At 36.7% G+C, this 23,209-nt stretch overlaps 1 protein-coding gene across 5 annotated transcripts in view; it reads left to right on the top strand.

The window, feature by feature from the left end:
• The window catches only part of ORC4 (origin recognition complex subunit 4), an 83,830-nt gene that overhangs the window by 33,353 nt on the left and 27,268 nt on the right, over positions 1 to 23,209 (top strand). For 2 of the 5 annotated variants that reach the window (XM_043994841.1, XM_043994842.1), the window contains exons 2-7: positions 1,231 to 1,302; positions 8,025 to 8,101; positions 8,372 to 8,462; positions 21,720 to 21,734; positions 21,869 to 21,944; positions 22,872 to 22,957. In XM_043994841.1, the coding sequence (XP_043850776.1) occupies positions 1,246 to 1,302; positions 8,025 to 8,101; positions 8,372 to 8,462; positions 21,720 to 21,734; positions 21,869 to 21,944; positions 22,872 to 22,957 (402 nt within the window). In that variant the 5' untranslated portion in view covers positions 1,231 to 1,245. The remainder of the gene's footprint in view (positions 1 to 1,230; positions 1,303 to 8,024; positions 8,102 to 8,371; positions 8,463 to 21,719; positions 21,735 to 21,868; positions 21,945 to 22,871; positions 22,958 to 23,209) is intronic. The other 3 variants (XM_043994844.1, XM_043994845.1, XM_043994843.1) reach the window with 2 other exon arrangements.

Consider the following 23,209-nt stretch of genomic DNA (forward strand, 5'->3'; position numbering starts at 1 on the left):
TATAAAATTGTTCAATCTTGGTATCTTAGTTCAAGGAAATATAAATATAATGTTATTTTTAAAGTAATCTATTATAATGTAAAAGATAAGTCACTCATTTCATGTAATATAATAAGCAGTGTTTAATAGGAAGATACCTATTTGAGAGTTTCTGAAAAAAGATTATTTTCATATGTGAAAGATTATATTTTCTACAAGTTGAATTAACTTGTCTATGGATACCAGAATTTGAGTTATTAAATTTAGCCATTGCATTTAAAATTTAATAGAAGTTAAAATATTTACTTCTTTTTCTTTTGATAATCATTTGAGGTTCAAAAAGAACCTCCCATACTTTTCAGTGATTTATCTATAATTTGATTGTTCTATAATTCTGTAAAAATTGGCAGCTTCTATGCTAGATAGTCTGTTCTGCTTAGAAACTGTCAGTAGGGACTTGAGGCATAATTGATCAAATCTTAATCACAATTTTCCTTTAAAATTGTTCATTCTGCCACCTTTTGCATAGATTGTTTTTTTTTCTTTATACTGCTCTAAACCAGGCAGCTAGGTGGTGCAGTGAATAAAATACTGGCCTTGGATTGAGGAGGACCTGAGTTCAAATTCGACCTCAGACACTTGACACTTATTAGCTATGTGCCCGTGGGCAAGTCACTTAACCCTCATTGCCCCACCAAAAATAGATAGATAGATAGATAGATAGATAGATAGATAGATAGATAGATAGATAGATAGATAGAATTATACACACACACAAACCCAACTAAATTCAGCTTGTATAACCTATATCTGATTGCTTGACACCTCAAGGAGTGGGGAGGGAATGAGAGAGGGATAGAATTTGGAACTAAAAACTTTAAATAGATAAATATACTGCTCTAAACCTTTCCTTTATTTTAAGTATTTCTCCATTTCCTTATAATTTTTATAGTGAATATCTTTGTCTTTTTTCTCTAGGGAGCTAAGTAATCAGTCAGCAATCCATTATGACTTGGCACTTATTGGTAATTATTCAGGCACTATACTATATATGAAATCCCAGACAAAAATGAAAATACTCCCAGCCATCAAGAACTTACATTCTGAGTCTTAGCCTAATATAGTTAGCCCTGGGACTTAATAATAAAACAAAATAGGGACAATGTTTATACTTCTTTTTGGCTTTCTCTGCATTTTAAACACCATATTTGTGGCACCATAATACATATATATATTTTTTTCTTTTTAAAGATCTGAATTGTGGAAATGAGCAGTCGTAAATCGAAAAACAGCAACCTAAAACATGGAGAGTGTATTTCACAGGTTAGTATATGTGTTGAAATTATAATGTATTTTACAAAGTTATATTGATAACCTTGAACTTCTGACATTCTTTTCAGTGGTGTTGGGGTTCCCAGCAAGAGAAATTATACATACACAAATAATTATAATACAAGGCACTCACATGAGTAGTGTAAAGTTATTTAGTATATCATGTGAGAGAGAAATATCTTTTAGAAGATAAAGGAAGACTCAGTGGTAGTGTTTAAGCTAGAACAAAATAAAAGTAGCTTATTCATTCTGAACTTTGTAACTTTCTTAAAGCTTGGCATTAGTTTTTTGGCTAACTTATGACCCAGTTTAGGGGGCACCTATGTGGCGTAGTGGATAGAGTGCTGGCCTTGACCTTGGGAGGAACTGAATTCAAATCTCACCTCAAACACTTACTACCTTTGTTACCCTGGGCAAGTTACTTAACCCTAATTGCCTTAAACATCCAGGGCCATCTCCAGTCGTCCTGACATAAACACATACCTTGCCACTGGACCCAGATGACTCTGGAAGAGAGAGTGAAATTGGTGACCTTGCATAGTCCTCCCTCACTTAAATCCAATTCATTGGAAGTCATGACATCAAGTCATTGCCCTCTTTGAGAATGAAGGACAAACAACAATGACCTAATTTATGAACACTGAACTTTTGATTCACTAAAACTCACAGAGAATATATTTCATACAAATTGTTATCTAGTAACCTCTATATTTTTCATATTAAATTTCATCCTAAAAAATGTGTCCCATTGTCCTGTCTAGATATTTCTGGATCCAAACTGTCATTAAAATTTGTTAGTTAGCCCTCCCAGCTTTATACATGTTAAATGGTTAAGAAATACGTAATTATTAAAATAAATTGTGGCCTTGATTGAGGACTAATGCTTGATATGCAAGAGCAGATTGCTATGTCTTAGATACATTTCCCAGCTTTGTGTGATGTGTGGCATGATACAAAGTCATGTGGCTGTGTTTAATTTCCATTTAATAATTTCTGTAATTCTGGAACAATTCTTTTTAATATATCACTATATTTAGCACATTTTATCAGTTCCTCAATAGAGACAAGAAGACTAAAGGTTCACAAATTTATATATATAAATCTCTAACTTTTTTGGAGGGCGGGTATTTACAGCCTGTTGAATATTCTCATATTGCATAGGCTCCACTGGGTCATTTCTGACAAAAGTTTTGGTAAAGCCTTGAATAGAAAGTAAATTTAATTGATAAATGGGGGCAGCTAGGTGGCACAGTGGATAAAACACTGGCCCTGGATTCAGGAGGACCTGAATTCAAATCCTGCATCAGACACTTGACACTTCCTAGCTGTGTGACCCTGGGCAAGTCACTTAACCCTCATTGCCCAGGCCCCCCTTTCCCCCCCCAAAAATTCATTGATAAAAATTACTTTTTCCCCCATCATCAGCTCATGTTGAGTTTTTATTCTTGTTTTTATGACTTTAGGAAGGTTATACCAGCAGAGAAATCATTAATGCCTATAACTTTTTTATATTTTAACAATTTTAATTTTTATTCTGACCTTCCAAATAAAATGAGCGTTTCTATATACAAAGGAAAGGAAGGGAGTAATCATTTCCTTAGTACCTACTGTGTGCCAGGCACTGTGCTATGCGCTTTACGAATATCATCTCATTTGATCCTCACAACAACCCTGATTAGTAGATACTGTTACTTGATGTTTTTATCCTCACTTTACAATGGGAGAAACTGAGGCAAACAAGTTAAATGACTTGCTCAGCATCATATAGCCAATAAGTGTCTGAAGTCACCTTTGTGACTGCATGTTTTCTTGACTGCAGGCCCAGCACTCTATTCACTGTGCCACCTTGCTCCCTAAGCAGTAGGACAGAAGAAGAGGATTGTACGTGAAATGGCTTCTCTTTATTTAGTATATCATAAGGTCAGCCTGTTGCTTTCAAAGCTGACCTTGTTTATACTTATTTCTGGCTTTTTCTGCATTTAAAAAAAAAGTGATCCTTTATTTATTCACTTTTCTTTCTTTTTTCTCTAACCTGCCCTCTTCACCCTCATGAAGGAAGGAAGGAAGGCAGGCAACTAACTAAATAATTTTTAGACCTAATACTTGAGTAAAATAAATTCCTACATTGGCTGCCTCCAAAACTATATGTCTTACTTGTATTTTTAGTTCATCCACTCTTTGTTAAGAGGTGATTAACAAGTCATTTCCCTTCTTAGAAAGCAGAAAATTTAAAATGCAAAAAAGAACAATGAAACTGTTCTAGCATTAAATCCAAAGCCCATCTGATGTTAAATTAATTAAATCCCTGCATGCTGGTGGGTTCACCAAGTGAAGTAGTATATAGGGAAAAGAGGAAGGGCCCAGGACAGAAGCCTTCTATGCCTAGAAGATGTGATCTGGATCACAATCCACCAGAGGACACAGAGAAGATAGGCAGATTGGCTGGAGAACCAGCAGAGAGGTGTCCTAAAAATCTAGAGAGAAGAGAGTTTTGAGGAGCAGGGAGTGAGCAACAGTGTCAGAGAATGTAGGAAAATGAAAATTACAGTTAGCAACTAAGAGATCATTGGTATCTTGTTTTTTGTTTTTGTTTTTTTGTGGGGCAATGGGGGTTAAGTGACTTGCCCAGGGTCACACAGCTAGTAAGTGTTAAGTGTCTGAGGCTGGATTTGAACTCAGGTACTCTTGAATCCAGGGCTGGTGCTTTATTCACTTCTCCACCTAGCTGCCCCCTGGTATCTTGGAGAGAGTAGTTTTGGTACAATAAGATTGAAAGCTAAAATGTAAGAGATTAGTAAGAGAGTGAGAAAAGAAAAACTAGAAGCATATATTGTAGCTGGGCTTTTCCAGTTTAGCCATGAAAACCAGAAGAGATATAGGATGATGTCAGGATTAGAAGGATCGAATGAGGGTTTTTTTCAGAATGGGGAGACATGGGAGTGTTTGTAAGCAGTAGGGAAAGAACTGGTGAACAGGGAAAGATTGAAAGTAAGTGATATGATGGAATAGTCTGTTGAAGGAGACAGGATGGAATGGGATTGCACGAGCAGCTTGTTGAGCATGGTCTTGTTAAGGAGTAAACATCTTATCATATGAGATAGGAGAAGGAAGAGATATTGGCAAAAGGCATATGTGTGACATGAGATGAAGAGAGAAGAGGGAGCTCACAATGAATGTAAAGCACTTTTTTTCTGTACGTTATGAATCAAGGTTCTCAGCTTAGGGGGTGAGAGAAAGGAGAGTGTCCCATGGGAAGTTTGAGGAGGGATGAAAAGGTTTTAGGAGAGTAGATGAGGAAAATGGCATAGTGAGTTGATCAAGGAGGTATAATAGAATTGCCCAGCAGCAGTGAGGGCCTAGTTGAGGTTGTATAGTTTTCTTCACCTTCATTCAGCAGCTTCTGTGTAGGAATGAAGGTGTTTAATGGTGGCATTTAGCTGGGCATAATTGGCGATATGATAAGGGGATTAGGGATTCAAGAGAGGACAATATAGAGTTGAATTGGTTCACTAAGGGGTAAAAGATGAGTTCTGTTTTAGACATGTTGAGTGTGAGATTTGCTTATGGGATATCTAGTTTAAAATGTCCAATTGATGGTTGGTGATGCATGATTGCAGCCTGGGTCAGCTAGATGATGCAAGCTATAGAATGCTGGGCCTAGACTCAACAAAACCAGAATTCAAATCAGACCTCAGACACTTACTAGTTTTGTATCCCTGAGCAAGTTATTTAATCCTTCTTTTCCTCAGTTTTCTCATCTGTAAAATGGAGGTGATGATAATACCTCCTGGGTAGGTAGTTGTGAGGATCAAATGATGTAATGTTTATAAGTGTTCAGCACAGTGCTTGGCACATAATAGGTGCTATGTAAATTTTATTATGGTATTATTGTCATAGCTCTGGGAATCATCTGTATAGAGTTCATACCTGTTCAAGAGTTAATGAGATATCACTGCGAGAGTATAGAGAGGAAAGAAGAAAAGTCTAGAGACTACAGAACCTTGGGAAACACCCACAGATATTTGACATAATATGGTTAAAGCCTCAGAAAAGTAAACTTAGATGAAGTGCTCATGGAGGTAGGAGAAATTTTCCAGGAAGAGAAAGGTGACCAATAGTGTTAAATCCTACGGAAAACTCTAGAAGGATAAAAATTGAGAAAGTACGATTACATTTGACTTTTAAGAAAAAATTGGAAATTAGGGAGAGAGCAATTTCAGTTGATGGATAAGAAGCCAAGTTGTAGAGGATTTAGAAGAGTTTGGGAAGAGAGAAATTGGGAACTTTGAGCATAGACAGCTAGTTCAAGACATTTAGCTGTGAAGGGAAAGAGATGGAACATGATAGCTTGCGGCAATGGTAAGCTGTAGTGCGGGTTTCTTAAGACCTTTGCTTTAGCAGTATGGGATGGACCAGTATAAGAAGAGACTTAAAGCAGGAAAACCAACTTAGGCTGTTGTAGTAGTCCAGGCATGAGGTAAGGGGGCCTTGTATTAGAGTGGCAGCTGTGTCAGAGAGAAGGGGACTTATATGAGAGATGTTGGGAAGGTAGAAATGACAGCATTTGACAACTGATTGGATCTAAGGGGTCAGTGAAAATGAACTTGACACCATAATTTCAAACTTGGGTAATAGAAGATCATGGTACCCTCAACAGTTATAGAGAGGTGTAGAGGAGAGAGGAACTAATGATATAACCAATTTAGGTAATACAGTTTGAGAAGAGAAGAGATCCCAGGACAGAGCCTTGGGGGACACTGAAGTTTAAGGAAAGAATAACGCAACCATTTATTAAATACCTAATATATGTAAGGCCCTATTGTAAGCACTTACAAACATTATATCATTTGATACTCAGAACAATCTTGAGAGGTAAATGCTATCATCATCATCATCATCACCATCACCACCGTCATCATCACCATCACCACCGTCATCATCACAGTTGAGGAAGCTGTCTAGTGTCACACAGCTAGAAATTGTCTGAGGCTGAATTGGAATTCAGGTCTTTCTGTCTACAGGCCCAACTCGTTCTCTTTCTCCCTCCTTCCCTCCACTGTGCCATCTAACTGTTTAGAAATGTTAGGGCAAGAGAGATTAAATATCCAATTCATCCCCCTGCCTTTCTGTTTCCTTTTTGTATGTTTTCTCCCCCTTTAGACTGTAAGCTTGCTGAGGGCAGTGATTGTGTTTTGGTTTTTTGGGTTTTTTTAATTATTAATTGTATCCCCAGTGCTTATCATGGTGCCTGGAACAGCATAGGTGCATAATAAATAGTTTTTAGTTTGGATTGGTGATGAGAATGTCTTTTTTTCAGTAATCTCATTTTATGGAAAAGTCAAGGAGGAAAATGACTGGTGAAACATTATGATATAATAAAAAGATTCCTGAATTTAAAGTCAAAGAACTGGGGTTCAAATCTCAGCCCTTCTACTTGTTTGATCTTTGGACTTTAGTTTGCTGATATTAAAAATGATATTGAACATTTGAGTATATGATTTCTAAGGCCTCTTTCAATTCTAAACCGTAAGTCCTATGTTTTCTGAAAAAAAATATTGTCATGTTTGGTATATTAGGAGGTTATTAGTGACCCCAGAGAACAGTTCTAGTAGAATGTTTGGGGTACAAAGCTGGTAGCAGGCTGGATTAAGGAGTAATTTAGTTATAAATGAAAGTAGCCAGTTTAGACAAGTACTTGGGAAAGTTTGGCTAAGAAAGTTTATAATGAAATAGCACAATTACTAAAAGAGCTTCAGGGTCAAGGAAAGGGTTTTATTTTTTTGTTTTTGTTTTAACTCAGCATATTAGTTGTTTCATAAGGACAGAATTTCAGGATCTGGTGAGAGATTGAGTACCCTAGGAAGGAATGGATTAGGACTTTGGGGTTGATATGGAATAGCTCTTAGATCTAAATGGTAGTTTGGGTTTTTTTTGGTGAGGCAATTGGGGTTAAGTGACTTGCCCAGGGTCACACAACTAGTAAGTGTCAAGTGTCTGAGGCTGGATTTGAACTCAGGTCATCCTGAATCCAAGGCCAGTGCTCTATCCACTGTGCCACCTAGCTGCCCCTAAATGGTAGTTATTGAGGAAACAGTAGCCATAGAGCAGAAAGAGACACAGTTGTTAATATTGCATAACCTTTCATCCAAACTTTGAACAAAGTAGAGTTCATGTGGAATAAATTTGTTCTTCAAGGTTTGAAGTATATATTGTCAATATATTCTGTATTGGTATAATTTTTACTGGTATATTCCAGCACAGTAAATTGAGAACTAGTATCAAACCTCAGTTAGCTAGGATTGGAGTCCTGCCTCTGGCAAATACTGATTCTTTGAACCTGGTTAAATTGTCAAAGCTCTAGGCAGTTCTCTAAGATTATATGTTACAGTGAAGGGACTGATGTGCATTGGTAGAGGGTGTTTCCTTACCTGTGCCAGTCAAATCACGGGTCTCTTCTCTATCCTCAGGGTCATTGAGAGGTAGTAGAATGCTGGACTTGCTTGACGACATCAACACTAACTGTGTGTAACTCTGGGCAAATAACTTAACCTCTTCTTCAGTTTACTCATCTATAAGGTGATAATAATAGTACCTACTTAACTGGGGTTGTTTTAAAGATAAAATTAGATGATATCTATAAAAGGTTTGGAAATACATTTCAAAATTTTGTTTCAAGCCAAAAGTATATTTTGATTTTCCCTGTAATTTTGTAGGTGCAAAGAATTTTACGTGAAAGATTTTGTCACCAGATTCCAAAGGGTAACCTATTTGGAGTACAAGCACAGTATAGGTAAGAAAGGAATTGTCAGCCTTACATATGACTTTATACTTTTGATTAGAGCAACAAAATTTGAAGTTTTCTTATATTGGTCACTGCCAAAGTACTTTGACTAATACTACTCTCTCTACTTCTTCTTGGTCTTAAAAGTTTGAAGCTGAAATTATTACTACATTTCCACTTAAATGGTTGGGATTTTAATTTCATTTTATGGAGTTATTTCCCAGAATGCTGTTAGAACTTCATAGGTTCTCTCTTCATTTTTATCTTTTATAATTTCAGACACTTAATTGAGCTACTAAAACGAACAGCTGTCCATGGAGAAAGTAACTCTGCACTAATTATTGGACCTAGAGGATCAGGAAAAACTATGGTAAAATTTCACACACACACATACCCATTTGTAACGATTGGAATGACGCCACCTGCTGGAGACTTACTGTAGAAGAGTTCTGCCCATGAAACGAAGGTCTTTGAGGGCAAGACCAGGAGTCTTTTCTTTGGCGTCAGGAAGTGACACGGACTAGTGGGAGGAGGAAGGAAGAGACTGGCGCTCACTCTAGCTCTCTTTCCTCTGGACTCTGGTGGAGAGCGGAGCTAGAAATGTGCTCTCCCTTTAATAGATAGGAATCTAGGCCTTTCTCTTTACCAAATTCTTATTCTCCTTAATAAATGCTTAAAAGTCTAACTCTTGCTAAAGCTTATAATTTATTGGCGACCACTCATTAGATATTTTAGACAGTTTAGCTAGAATTTTAGCCCTTAACACATTCATGTATAGATGGATTGAAGATCTCCAGGCAATATATCTTAAGTGTGATTTCCCCCTCCCTCCTTAACAGATTTTCCTGTTTTAGTATATTTGTACTTAAAAAACTTCCAGCTGCCTGCTTGAAAAGATTTAATTGTTATCATTTGTTCATTCCATACCATTGTGACCTTTAGAAAAGTTTGACAGACACGGTTTCTAGGTAATATAATTTAATCATTTTATTAATAAAACCAGCAGGTTATTAATAAAAGGATAATAATTTGGTAGTTTCTCTTAGACCAAAGACAGTCATAGTGATACACTCACAGTTTATATACTCTTCAAAACAGTAGGTGGTCCATCAAACAACAACCAAACCTAATTGGTTAAAGTGATTGGAAGTGGGCTAAATTAAAATGAAGGGCTGAGTATCTTGTTGGATTGGAAAAGTATTTCTATACCAGACTACTCTTAACTTTAGGCTATCAATTCAAAAAACCTATATACCACCCAAGCCTGAGCAGAACATAGTAACTTCCACCAGGGTGGGGCCTTGAACCAAGAACTGAATTTAAAGTCAGGACTTTAAAAGGGGAGAACTCTGAGTCTCCCCCCAATTATTGGTTATTAATAATCATTTCTCATACCATCCTGTCTTCTGCAACAGAATGCCCCCTCAGGCATTCCTACTCTTTCACTTCTTTTTTTTTTTTTTTGGTGGGGTAATGGGGGTTAAGTGACTTGCCCAGGGTCCAACAGCTAGTAAGTGTCAAATGTCTGAGGCTGGATTTGAATTCAGGTACTCCTGAATCCAGGGCCAGTGCTTTATTCCACTGCGCTACCTAGCTGCCCCTCTTTCACTTATTTTCAATCTTTTCTTCTCCTGGCTCTTTTCCTACTGCTTACAAACATGCCCATGTCTTTTCCTATCCTGGGAAAAATCAAAACCAAACCTCATTTGATTCTTCCATCTTCACTAATTGTGGTCCTGTTTCTTTTCTGCCCTTTGTAGCTAAACTTTGTCTCCTCCCACTCTCCTCTTAACCCCTTAAAATTTGACTTACGACTGTATCATTCCACTGAAAAACTCTCTCCAAAGTTACTAATCCCTAATTGCCAAGTCCAGTGGCCTTTTCCCAATCTTCATTCTTAACCTCCTGGCAGGTTATGTCACATGATCACTTTCTCCTCTTTAATGTTCTCTTTTCTCTAGGTTTTTTAGGACACCACTCTCTCCTGGGTTTCTTCCTTTCTCATTGCTTCTTCTCTGTTTACTTTGCTGCATCTTTTTCCAGATCACACTATATATCTGTAGATATCGCTCAGGGCTCCATCCTGGGTCCTCTTCTCTTCCCCTTCTATACTATTTATTGCTTCACTTGATAATCTCATGTACCCATGGACTTAATTTCCGTATTTATACTGATGATTCTCCAATCTGTCTGCTTGGGCTCCAGGAATTTCCTTTGGCTGTTTCTCCATGCCTCCAACACTTTACCTCTTCAATTTCAACTACTAACCTCTGTAGCTTCTTTTAAGTCCCAACTAAAATCCCACCTTCCTAAAGGAGGTTTTCCCTAATTCCTCTTTATTCCAGTGCTTTCCCTCTTTTGTTTCCTATTTATGTGTTGTGAAGCTTGCCTTGAATTTATTTCTTTGCATAATAGGTGCTTAATGTTTATTAAATTGAATTGTTATATATATATATATATATATATATATCCCTTGGTCTGTTCCAATTGGGCCATCCTCTGTGTTTGTATACAAACACACACACACATACACATACATACACACATTTATGTATACACACACACACGCACACATTTGTGTGTATATATGTATGTATAGATATATGTGTATGTGCATGTGTGTATATGTGTATTGTGGTAAAATATGAAAGTTTTTAACAGTCGGTTAGGATAACTGAAAGACGCCAGTTTTTCAAGGACCACCCTTTTGGGGAGGAGATGAACAGTCCGCCTGCTGCGCATGTCAGACTGCCTGCCGGGTTTTTGACTTCCGGGGGTGGAGAGAACTAGAGTAGCCCTTTTTTGCCTGCTTGGCGGGACTCCTGGCGGCACGGCACAGACGGTCTCCCTCTCTCCAAAGGTGGCCTTTTCGGTTTGGTGAGTTTTTATAAGGAATATAGACTAAGCCTAGATTTAAGACGATTTGTACTGTATTTCTATTTTCCTATCCTTCTAATCAACAACACCTTATATACAATAAAGGCTCTATCTAGAAAACCAGAAGCTTCTTCCATTTACTAGTCTGGGAGATAAATTAAGGGAAAAGTTAAGTAGGGGAGATTTATGATCTAATATCCAATTTTAAATCTCACAGTTTGTATACGTAACACATATAGTTCTACATACGTGCATACATATACATGTATCTGTAGGAATAGGCTGGCTAGATAGGTACTCTGCTTGCCAGGTCTAGGTTCTGTGCTGCCTGGGTATTGTTCTGGCCTTGCCCTCCTCTTCCCCATTTTCCCAGACTGCCCTGCTTGGATGCTTTGCTTCTGCTAAACCTTACTTATCTCTGCTTAGAGCTTCTAGTATTCTCTCAGTCATTTTATGAAGTCTTGGGTTAGCTGGAGGAACTTAAAGATGTTTTCTTTATCACTGTTCTTTCTGGTGCATTTTTAGAGCTTTATTGGGATGCTTGTGGAGAATCAGGACTCCTTTAGATTTTAACATAGTCATCTCCCTGGTTCCAATTATGACTCACCTCAAATTTCCATCATTTCTTATAAATTAACTTTTCTATCTCTTTCAATTTGCTGATTTTTCTTAATTTAATTTTACACTAATAATCTTTCCTAATTTTTTCCTTTAAAATGTACAATAGGTACATCTCTGCTATGATAGTTATTAAATAGAATTATATAGAATGGCCTGGAAACTAACCACCATTTACACATAATATACAATCAGTGGAATACAATATACTGACAAAAGAATGAATTTTGGTAATAACCCTTTTTGTTTTGTTTTGTTTTGTTTTGTGGGGCAATGGGGGTTAAATGACTTGCCCAGGGTCACACAGCCAGTAAGTGTCAAGTGTCTGAGGCCGGATTTGAACTCAGGAATTCCTGAATCCAGGGCCAATGCTTTATCCACTGCGCCACCTAGCTGCCCTGTGTAATAACCCTTTTTAAAATTAGAAATATATTTTACTTTGTCCTTCAAATTTTGATGATTATGATTGAAGAAAAATCCCAAATATAGAGTCATCTAAAAGTCCTTGTATACCTGTTCAGTAGCTGAAAACAACCAAAGATAGCTACCATATAGTTTTACCTCTTCTGTATCAGTCAGGTAGACTAAAATGCCTAATTATTGGTAAATTAGTAAAGGCCTCCTATATGTGATACACAGTGCTCTGGCAATACAAAGAAAGGAAAAACATACTTCCTCCTCTCAAAGAGGTCACAGTCTAATGGAGGAGACAATATGCAAATAGCTATGTACAAACAAGCTGTGTACAGGATAAATTAGAAATAAATAATGAACATTAACAGAAAAAGCTTCTGGTAAAAGGTATTGTTTTAGCTGAGACTTGAAGGAAACTATGGAAGTCAGAATGTAGAGATGAGGTAGGAGAGTATTCCAGCCATCAGGGATAATCAACAGAAATGCCCAGAGTCTAGAGATGGAATGTCTTGTTCAAGGAACCCATTGTGCCCACGTTGCAAAGGAGGTGAAGGGAAGAGGTTAGGATAAGGAGACTGAAGGTAAGAAGGGGCCAGGTTTAAGTAGAAAATGGTATGTTCAGACCTGTACTTTAGGGAGATCACTTGGGCAGCTTGCTAGAGGATGGACTAGAGTGAGAGTTGTTGCAGGGAAACCAGTCAACAGGCTCTTCTTATAGCAGTCCAGGCCTGAGATGATAAACAGAGTGTACTGTCTGCAAAGAGAAGGGCATATATATATATATATATATATATATATATATATATATATATATATATATATATATATATATATATATATATATATATATGTGTGTGTGTGTGTGTAAATCTTTTCAAGGTTGAATTGAATGTCTTGACAACAGATTAGATATGGACTGAGAGAGGTGTCAATTAGGACACTTAGATTTCTAGCCTGGAACATCGATAAGGATGGTGGTGCCCTCCAGAGTAATAAGAACGTTAGAAGACACTTTGGAGGGGTGGGAGGGGAGAATGAGTTCAGCGTTAGGCATTTTGAGTTTTAGCTGTCTATGAGACATTCAGTTTGATATTTTTTAATATATGGTTGGGAATGTCAGACTGCAGATTAGGGCTGACTAGCTTTGAAAATCATTAGCATAGAGATGCTGATTGAATCCATGGGAGCTGAGGAAGTAAAAGTTAAAGAGTTTAAAGAAGAAGTACACATTTAGTGGGCTGACCTGAATGAAGTTCCAACAAATAAGTTGAGAAAGACCATTCATATAAGAGGAGAACATGGGAAGAGTAGTGTTATAAAAATCTCAAGTGAAGAGAGTATCAGAGAAGAGGTTGAGTGACATTATTATAGTCTGCAGAAACACCAAGAAAAGTTTTGGGTTTTTGGTTTGGTTTGGTTTGGTTTGGTTTGGTTTTGGTTTTTTTTGCAAGGCAATGGGGGTTAAGTTACTTGCCCGGGGTCACACGGCTAGTAAGTGGCAAGTGTCTGAGTCTGGATTTGAACTCAGGTCCTCCTGAATCCAGGGCCGGTGCTCTATCCACTGCACCACTTAACTGCCTGAGTAATTATCATTTTTCACATTAGAAATTTGGTTTTTGAGTTTATGTAGCTTAAAGGATTATTGTCAAGATTTCATAATATTTTTTTTCCTTTTTAATCTAGACATGGGATTTCACAAGAAGACATGGTGTTAATACACCCAAATATATAATCACAAGAAGAATAAAGTGTTACCAGCTAAGGAAGTATAGAAACTTTGAATTAGAAAGCGTCTCTGGATAGAAGATCTTTAATGCATATGTATTTGGAGAGTTTACTTATAGACCAGAGCCTCCAGTGGAGTGGAATGGCCAGTTTATTTTTCCTGCTTTCTCCGTCAGGGGTCTTGGTTCCTTGTCCCTGAGGTTTCTGGAGTAATCCTGACTCAGTTTCTTTATTGGAGGTTTCCATCTTTACCTCCTTTTTGCCCATGGTTCATTATTCTTTTTTATTTTTCTTTTTTTTGGGGGGGGGGGGCGGTGAGGCACTTGGGGTTAAGTGATTTGCCCAGGGTCACACAGCTAGTAAGCGTCAAGTGTCGGAGGCTGGATTTGAACTCAGGTCCTCCTGAATCCAGGGGCAGTGCTCTATACACTGCGCCACCTAGCTACTGCAATTGTTCATTATTCTTAGCCTTTATTGCTTAGCATTGTTATATTTAGCAACAAGGCACACTTGTTAGGTTCACTTCTATTAGAATAGTAGAAAATAAGTTTAGAAAAGAATCATTTTTCCTAATGTACATGTTATTAGTTCCTCTAGACTTCTTGGATACAAAAATTATGCTATGACCAATTCAGAAAGTACTTGACAAAAGATTCAAACATTTGGTGAGAAGACAAAAAAAGTAGTGTAGTATAGCAGAAAAAACAGTGGACTTCTGATTAGGAAGCCTGGGTTCAAATTCTACTACCACTACTTAATAGGCGTGGATTTAACAAAATTCCAGTAATCATACTTACCGTACTGACTTCATGGGGTTGGTGGAAAAATATTTTGAATAATGTTATCCATATGTATTTCAAGTAAAATATCCTTATTTGACCACTTTATTATAAGGAAATCAGAAAAGATGTTTGCTGTGCTTTAGCACTATATAAATACTTATTCTGTTTGCCTCTACTATTTCAAAGTCCTCTTCTCCAGCATGTAGAGAACAGCCTTTTCTTGTCTCAGTGTAATTCTCCTATTTTTATATTTCTCTCATTCCCTTTTATCATTGTCCCTTTTCTATACCCCGACCACATCATGGGCTGTGAAGTATGTCATATGAAACAACGTATGGTTTTCCAATGAGATCCAAAAATGTTATTGTCAGTATTTTTCCTAGGTGGAGCTATTGTGCTATCTCAGATAGTCTTTTAATTCCTTATGAAAACTTTTATTTTATATCCCTGAAGCTGAGTACCTACCAAATTCCAGAAAGGGAGTTTTTAGTTCCAGTTTTCTCTTTAGAGCCTTATTTTCCTGACTAGTACAGAGTCTGGCCAAGAGTCAGAGCTTAACTTTTTTTTTTTTAATATGACTAAAACATAACTATGTAATGCATACCCACGAGAGAAGTAATACGAATTTTGTCTAGAAATAGACGTTGGAACCAAGTGACAAAGGGCTTTATATGTGAAGTTCTTGAGAATGGAAATGACATAGTCAGGCTTGTTTATTATTATTTATGAAAACCAATTCTGCAGCTGTTTAAAGTATAGATTGGAATGGAGAGAGAACTGAGGCAGGGAGACCAAGTAGGAAGCTATGGCTGAGAGGGGAGGGATTTGTAAGTGTTGGAGGTTTTAGAAGAATCATAACAATATTGCACCATCAGGCTCAGTGAACCTCAAAATACAGGTCCAGTGTGTTAGCAAGATGGCCCCTGGTACCTTCCCAGCTCAGGTTGAATTTTCTAATATCAAAAAAGTCTGACAGTGTATGCAGTGCTAAATACATGTGAAATAACTTCCTCCCCAACATTTGCCCTGCAAGAGTCTGGGAGTGACCTTCTTATATCTCTTCTTTTGGGCCAAGCTTGTTTATTAATTTTCACCTGTTTGGTGGTGGTTCTTTTCATTTTTATTATTGTAGTCATCGTATATATTGTTTTTCTGCCTCTGCTTAGTTCACTTCATCAGTTTCTAGCTTTTTATATCATTCCATATGCCTGCCATTTCTTATAGTACAGTAATATCCCAGTACCTTAATCTACCACAGTTTGTTCAGCCATTCCTCACTCAGTGGGCATCTACTTTGTTTTTAATTCTTTGTTACCACAAAAAAATCTGCCTTAAATACTAATAATTAGGATATATATATATATATATATATATATATATATATATATGTATATATGGAGTCTTTGTTTTTGTCAGTGATCTCCTTAGGGTATATGCCTAGCAATGGAATTTCTGGTTACCTGATGATTTTTAGAGTTTCTACTTAAATTTTTTTTCTGACAGTTTTTCTTCTTTCCTGAACATAAAGCTGAATTGTAACAAAAGTTTGAAGCCTTTCAAGAGTAAGAATCAATATTTTTTACTTATTTATTTATCTACCACAATGTTTCATGATGTTAGTTAGACCCATCGTAGCTTATCCCTTAAATATTTTTGTTGACTGAATCATTTCGAAATTATTAGTTAGCTAAGAATAGGATCTCTTCATTGAAGAAAAGGTTCTGGGGATAAATGAGAGAGTAGTAAAGCATCAGGAACCAAACATTTTGTTATGTGAAAAATATTGTTTACCACATGCAGAATTATGATGCTAGTAAAATCTGGTAGTGAGATACTAGTAAAAACCCCTCTCCTTGCTATCTCATCAACCCCTTGTCCCCCAGTTCCCTACCTTTCCACTCTTCTTACACATTACTCCCCGCAAAATACTGTCTGATCTGATGATACTAACTTTCTTGCTGTTTCTTGAACCAGACATTCCACCTCCAAATTCCAGGCATTATTACTGATTGTCCCTCATGAGGGGGAATGCTCTCCCTCTTCATCTCTGCCTTTTGATTTCCCCCTTGCTTCCTTCCATGGTCTAGCTAAAACACAATCTTTTACATGACGACTTCCCCAATCTCTCTCTTTTTTTTTTTTTTTTTTTGCAGGGCAATGAGGGTTAAGTGACTTGCCCATGGTCACACAGCTAGTAAGTGTCAAGTGTCTGAGGCCGGATTTGAACTCAGGTACTCCTGACTCCAGGGCCGGTGCTTTATCCACTGCGCCACCTAGCTGCCCCCCCCCCCAATCTCTTTTAATTATACTCAGTTGTTTTTTAAAAATTTTTCCTATATATATAATTGCTTGCATATTGTCCCTTACGTTGGATTGTGAGGTCTTTGAGGTTTTTTATGTTGAGATTTGGAGAATGTTCTTTGTGTTTCTTTGTATCCCTAGCACTTAGAACAGTGCCTGATATATAATTGGTGTTTTATAAATGATTATTGATTGATTTACATTTACAGAGTTAGAACAGCAATATACTATGCATATATCAGAATCTTCAGAAAAAGACTTATTTGGTTGTTTTTTTTTAATAGAACATTTCTGTTTTGCATAATAAAAGTTTAAATTAGTTAACCTGAAATAAAAATGGGGTAAACTGTAAAAATGGAAATGTGTGTGATACAAGAAAATAGATTTGTATTAAAGGCATTTTCATTTTTTTATTAGTAAAATTGCACTCTCTACATTATTTTACTGAATAGAAATAGACTTATTGTTTTTAGATTATTAAATTTTAGGCTATATAAAAGTAACTTAGAACATTTCAGTATTAATAGATGTAATTTGGATAGATTTTTAAAAGATATTTTTTAGTAAAGGAATTCAGATATATAACAAAACTTTTAAACTTTTGTAATCACAAAGCAGAATGCTAATGTAGAAAAATAAATGAGTCATATCATTCTGCTTCCATTTTAGATCAAGCTGCAGTTGAATTTAGTTATTTTCTCTCACTGACAAAAATAAAGTAAAACTGCAAAAATAAATTCTTCAAAAAAATCTTTTAAGAGTTATACTTTGTGTTTTTAAAGCAGCAGTGGTACTGTACAGAATCCCTAATAAGAGCCAGTGTTTGTAATACATAATAAAGCAGTGTCATATTATATCTTCACTTAAGACTGTAGCTAGTTACTGCATAGTCTATTAATTTCATTGCCACTGTTCATTGTGTCTAAGAAAACTTGTTATACAAAATCATAAAAGTTCTTCATAATAAGAAGTATTGATCTACGGTTGTGTTTCCAGATTTAATAGCATTCAGCAGATTTTTTACATTGCTTTATTTGGTGTTGAGTTGTGATCTTGTTCCCCTCTGCATGGATTTCTCCAGCTTTTGCTGACACTGGCAGGTTGAGTTTTCAGAATGTATCTGACTACTCCCTTCATAGTTCATTGATAACTTTGAAGAGCTGGAGTTTCCGGTGCCAGTTATTCTTAAGCCTCCACCAATGTGTTCTCCATTAATAGCCATCAATTGTCTTTTAGAAAAAGGATTCTCAGAGAAGGTATATCAAGAATTATTTATTGCACATCTTCCAGCCTTCCCAACTGTGGGCACATTCTCCCCTTGTATAAACAAGGTCCCTGGGGAGAGTGAGCTTAAACTTGAAGTATAAGTGAGGTATAAATATAGAAAAAATATGATAAAGTAGTACCTCCCTGCATCAGGCCTTAGAATTCCTTTTCTCTCTTCATTTAGTCTTCACAAAGTTCCCTTTAGATTTATTCCTTCCTAGGTAAACTGGGCATTCTTATCTTTTGGGGGGAGGGGATGAAGGTTAAGTGACTTGCCCAGGGTCACACAGCTAGTAAGTGTCAAGTGTCTGAGTCCGGATTTGAACTCGGGTCCTCCTGAGTCCGGGGCTGGTGCTTTATCCACTGTGCCACCTAGCTGCCCCCATTCTTATCTTATAATTAATTTTCCTAAAAACAGGGAAGAGTAAACATAAAGAGACAAAGTTGTACACATGCTCACTTCCACTATGGTTGCGTTCAAGACATAGCTGGTGTCCTTATTCCATCTAACTCTTTGGGAGATAGCTCAGAATCATCCTTTTTCTTTGCATCCACAAAATAAGAAGAAAAGAAGGGATGTGTGTTTTATATTACCTCACTTCTGGTCATCAGTTCTTCTACCTTCACATCAAATGAAAGTATTTCTTGTAATCTCATAATACTAATCCCTGAGTCATCATGCCCATAAATCTCATTACCCCAAGTTTCAGCATGATCACTTATATTGAAACCAGGTAGGGAATGCTTGCACATAATTAAAGGACTGGTTTCTCATTGGCCAGTTTACATCCATTACATGTTTTACATTTGTGATAATTTAAATATATTTTCACATTATTTAGCTTATACAGTTTGTTTGCTTGTCTTGAGACCTGTAAATATTATATGTGTTCACATCCATGAATATTTTACACTCAACTGGTTTTTGTTTGTTTTTTTTTTTAGTGAGGCAGTTGGGGTTAAGTGACTTGTCCAGGGTCACACAGCTAGTAAGTGTTAAGTGTCTGAGGCCAGATTTGAACTCAGGTACTCCTGACTCCAGGACCGGTACTCTATCCACTGCGCCACCTAGCTGGCCCTACACTCAACTCTTAATCATCTATAGTGATAGTATTCCTTCCATTAGCCAGGCAGTAATAAAAATAGTATTTTTTAGAATTTATGAGATGGTTATGGTGGTATATCTCTATAATCTCCATTACCAGGGAAGCTGAGGTTAGGGGATCACTTGAACTTGGGAGCTCTGAGCTTTAGTGCTCTAAGCTGATTAAGGGTCTCTACTAAGTTCAGCACCAGCATGCTAAGTTCTCAGGAACAGGGAGCTTAGGGGACAAACTTGCTTAGGTCAGAAGTGAAACAGGCCAAAGCTCTCAGAAGTAGGATCAGGCCTAGGAGTAGCTGCTGTGCTTCCTACCTAGGTAAGGTAAAGGAGATCAGCTCTTAGCAGAGGCAGACACAAATATGAATTTGTTATTGAATAAGAAAGGATAACTAGAGATACTCTGACATGCATCTTGGATGTAAGGTCTTGAAATTCCGTAGAGTTCAAAGAAAAGCTATGCATGATGATACAGGGTAAAATTATGTAGGGGAAGTCAGAGCAGGAGGAATAGGAAGTTCTCAAGACTGAATTTTTGGAATAATTTAATTGAAGTTGAAAAGAGACCATTGTCTAAAGAGACTGATGTGGACACACAGGGAACTTACCAAGAGACTTAAATTTTGGTTGGGGGGTGGGGTGGGGCAGAGCAGTGAAGGTTAAGTGACTTGCCCAGGGTCACACAGCTAGTAAGTGTCAAGTGTCTGAGGCCACATTTGACCTCAGGTCCTGAATCCAGGACTGGTGCTCTATCCACTGTGCCACCTAGCTGCCCCAACTTAAACTTTAAAAAAATTTGTTATGAAGGTCAAGCACATGGGCAGTGATCAAGAATAAATATAGAAATAGGGTATTTCTTTATGAATAATAGGGGCAGCTACATGGCTCAGTGGATAGAGCACTGGCCCTGGAGTCAGGAGGACCTGAGTTCAAATCCAGCCTCAGACACTTAACACTTACTAGCTGTGTGACCCTGGGCTAGTCACTTAACCCCAATTGCCTCACCAAAAAAAAAAAAAGAAAAAAGAATAGTATCTGGGTCCTTAGCTACTCAGCTAAGGTTAACTAGGAAAGTTATATATAATGAATCGGGATTTTTAACTGTTTGAAGGAAGAGAAATCAGTTTGGTATTAGACAATGTTTACAGAAAGGTCAGAACTGTTGGCATTTTGCTTTTCTGTGCCTAACAGAATGATCTTGGGAATGCACAGTGTAGAATGAAAAAAAGATAATATGATGTTGCTAAATACAGATAAATAGGGAAAATACTAAGGGCCCCTAACTATTAGACTCAGAAATAATATCAGCTTTGCAGGGGTTCCCAATGGAGTGCTCCAGTAACCTATGTTTGTCTCTATGGTATTTAATGTAACTCAGAAAAAGGCATAGGTGGCATTCTTATCAATTTTGCATATAACAAATCAGGGAGAACTAGTGCCCAAAAAGATCTTGACTAGCTAGACTATTGAGATGCATCGAATGAGATAAAATCTAATTGACAAAGTCTTAAAATTGGCCTCAAAAAAAATACAATTTTTTAGTGTATTGGGAAGGCATGAGGCATGACATTTTACCTTCAGGGCTCTGGAAGGTCTAATGGATTGTGAGTTCAGTATGAATCAATAGTGCGATATGGCAGCTGAGAAATTCTAGTGTGATCTTGAGCTAATTTCAGAGAGGCATAACTTCTAGGAATAACCCTGCTGTTCTAAGTTCTGGACTTAAGTTTCCAGTGTAATTTAACAGTTGTTGATTTGTGCGTTGGAGGGAACTTCTACAACATAAGTTTCCACAGCAATGGAAAAAAATCTAAGCATTACAAGACAGGGTGACCTTGAGTCTTGTGAAGTGATCAGTCTTGCTACTCTTGTACACATGATGAAACCAGCACCTTTCCTTCCTTCCCCCTGGAGAATTTATAAACATTCTCAATTTAGTCGCAACTTCTTGGTGTCTTCTGGAGTCATTTCTGTAACAATAATCAATGTAGATATGGTGCATTTCCTTCAGTAGTCTACTTGTTGATCACTGGCCAAATACCATATAACAGATTTATAGACAGCCTAAGAATTGTGTGATTATTAGCATCTTCTGCCATGATAGAAACAGTTGGTATTCTCACACCTGTTTTGTGGCTCACCACGCCCAAAAATAATTACCTTGTGATCAGTTTACTACTGTACATACTAAGCTAATTCTCACACAGCAGACTGTCTGTTATTGGGCTAATACCAAAAGCATTTTTAATTAGGTAGAACTTTGAGTAGCTTATGCTCCATGATGATAGACTTAGCTCTTCTCAGCAATATGATGAATGATCCAAGACAATTACAAAAAATTCATGATAGAAAATGTTCTCCACATCCAGGAAAAGAACTATGGAATCTGAATGCAGATCAAAGCATACTATTTTCACTTTGTTGTTTCTTCTTTCCTGTGGTTTTCGCTTTTATTTTGATTCTTCTCTCACAACATGCCTAATGTGGAAATATGTTTAACATGATTGTAATGTATAACCTCTATCGGATTGCTTGCTGGCTTCAGAAGGGGATAAGAGAGGTAGGAGATTTTGAACTCAAAATCCTATAAAAATGAGTGTTGAAAACATGTAATTGGGGAAAAAAATGCTATTAAACCTATCTATCATTTTGTTAATTTGTGAACTGCTGATTCCTTTGGCTCTTTTTGGGTAGATATTAAATCAAGCTTTGGAAGAACTCATGGAAATAAAACAAGTGAGAGAAAATGTTTTGCAAGTTCACCTCAATGGTAAGTGTATCATTGTGTTGATGACTTTCAGAAAGAATATCTCCTATTTGCATATTATTCATTATTATACTATAAAGTGAATTTGTATTTATAGTTATCATTTAGAAACCCAGATTTTATAAACAGTTCCAAGATCTGCTTCAGCAACTTGTATCCACAATATCATTTCTTAAACTAGATAACATTCTAGACAAAGGAAACGTAAAACACAAAACTCTTTGTTGAATATAAATCCATCAACAAACATAAAGTGTCTGGCTCTATGGTAGGTGCTGGGGATACAGAGACAAAAATGAAACCGTCCCTGCCCTCAAGTAGTTTACATTCTATTAAAGGAAATCAACTTATAAACATAGAAGTATATACAAATTAAATGTAAGCCAATTTCTGGAAGGAAACTCTTGCAGCTGCTGAGGTCAAGAGAGACCTCATGTTGGAAGTGGTATTTGAACTGAGTTTTGAAAAACACTTAAGATTCTGAGAAATTGAAGTAAAGAAGAAGAGGAGTAAAATGTCATGGGGTACTGCAGGAAAACCACTGTGAGATGAAATAGTGTATAGGAAGGGTAGTAATATATAAGGTAGGTTCATATCAGGTTGTAAATGGCTTTTAGTGTCAAACAGAGGAGTTCATACTTTGTTCTAGAAGTTATGAGGAGCCACCAGAGTTTATTAAGCAGAGGACTAATTTGTTAAGATCCATGTTTTAATAACATTTGCTACAGCTGTCTCACTCCTTTAATAGTATCAGATCTAGAGGTGAGATCTCAAATACCTTCACTATTGATAAAAAGATGAGAAGTTAGAAAAATTGAATATTTTTTTCCTGACAGCTAAATAACATTAAAAACTTTATAGATAACTTTTAAAAAATACCACACTAAGTAAAGCTTTTCTTTAATATTTTAAAATAACATTTTATTTCAGGGTTGCTGCAGACAAATGATAAAATTGCTCTAAAGGAAATCACAAAGCAGTTATGTCTGGAAAATGTAGTTGGAGATAAAGTTTTTGTAAGTACCAATTTAATATATTCATGTAGAATTTCAGGTACATTCTCCAATACCTGTGTCTATGTATCTATATCTATCTAAGAGGTGGGATTTAAAATAGTGTTTTCCTCATGACCAGTTATTATAAAGATATCTACATAATTGATATTAAAACTCTGAATTTTGTTTCCTTTATTTATGAGAATAATAACCAGAATATATTTAAAACTTTGGCTTAAATGTACATGGATGATATGGCTTCAAGAAAACCAT

Source organism: Dromiciops gliroides, chromosome 3 (genome assembly GCF_019393635.1).
Source record: "Dromiciops gliroides isolate mDroGli1 chromosome 3, mDroGli1.pri, whole genome shotgun sequence".
In the NCBI taxonomy this organism is placed as follows: domain Eukaryota; kingdom Metazoa; phylum Chordata; class Mammalia; order Microbiotheria; family Microbiotheriidae; genus Dromiciops; species Dromiciops gliroides.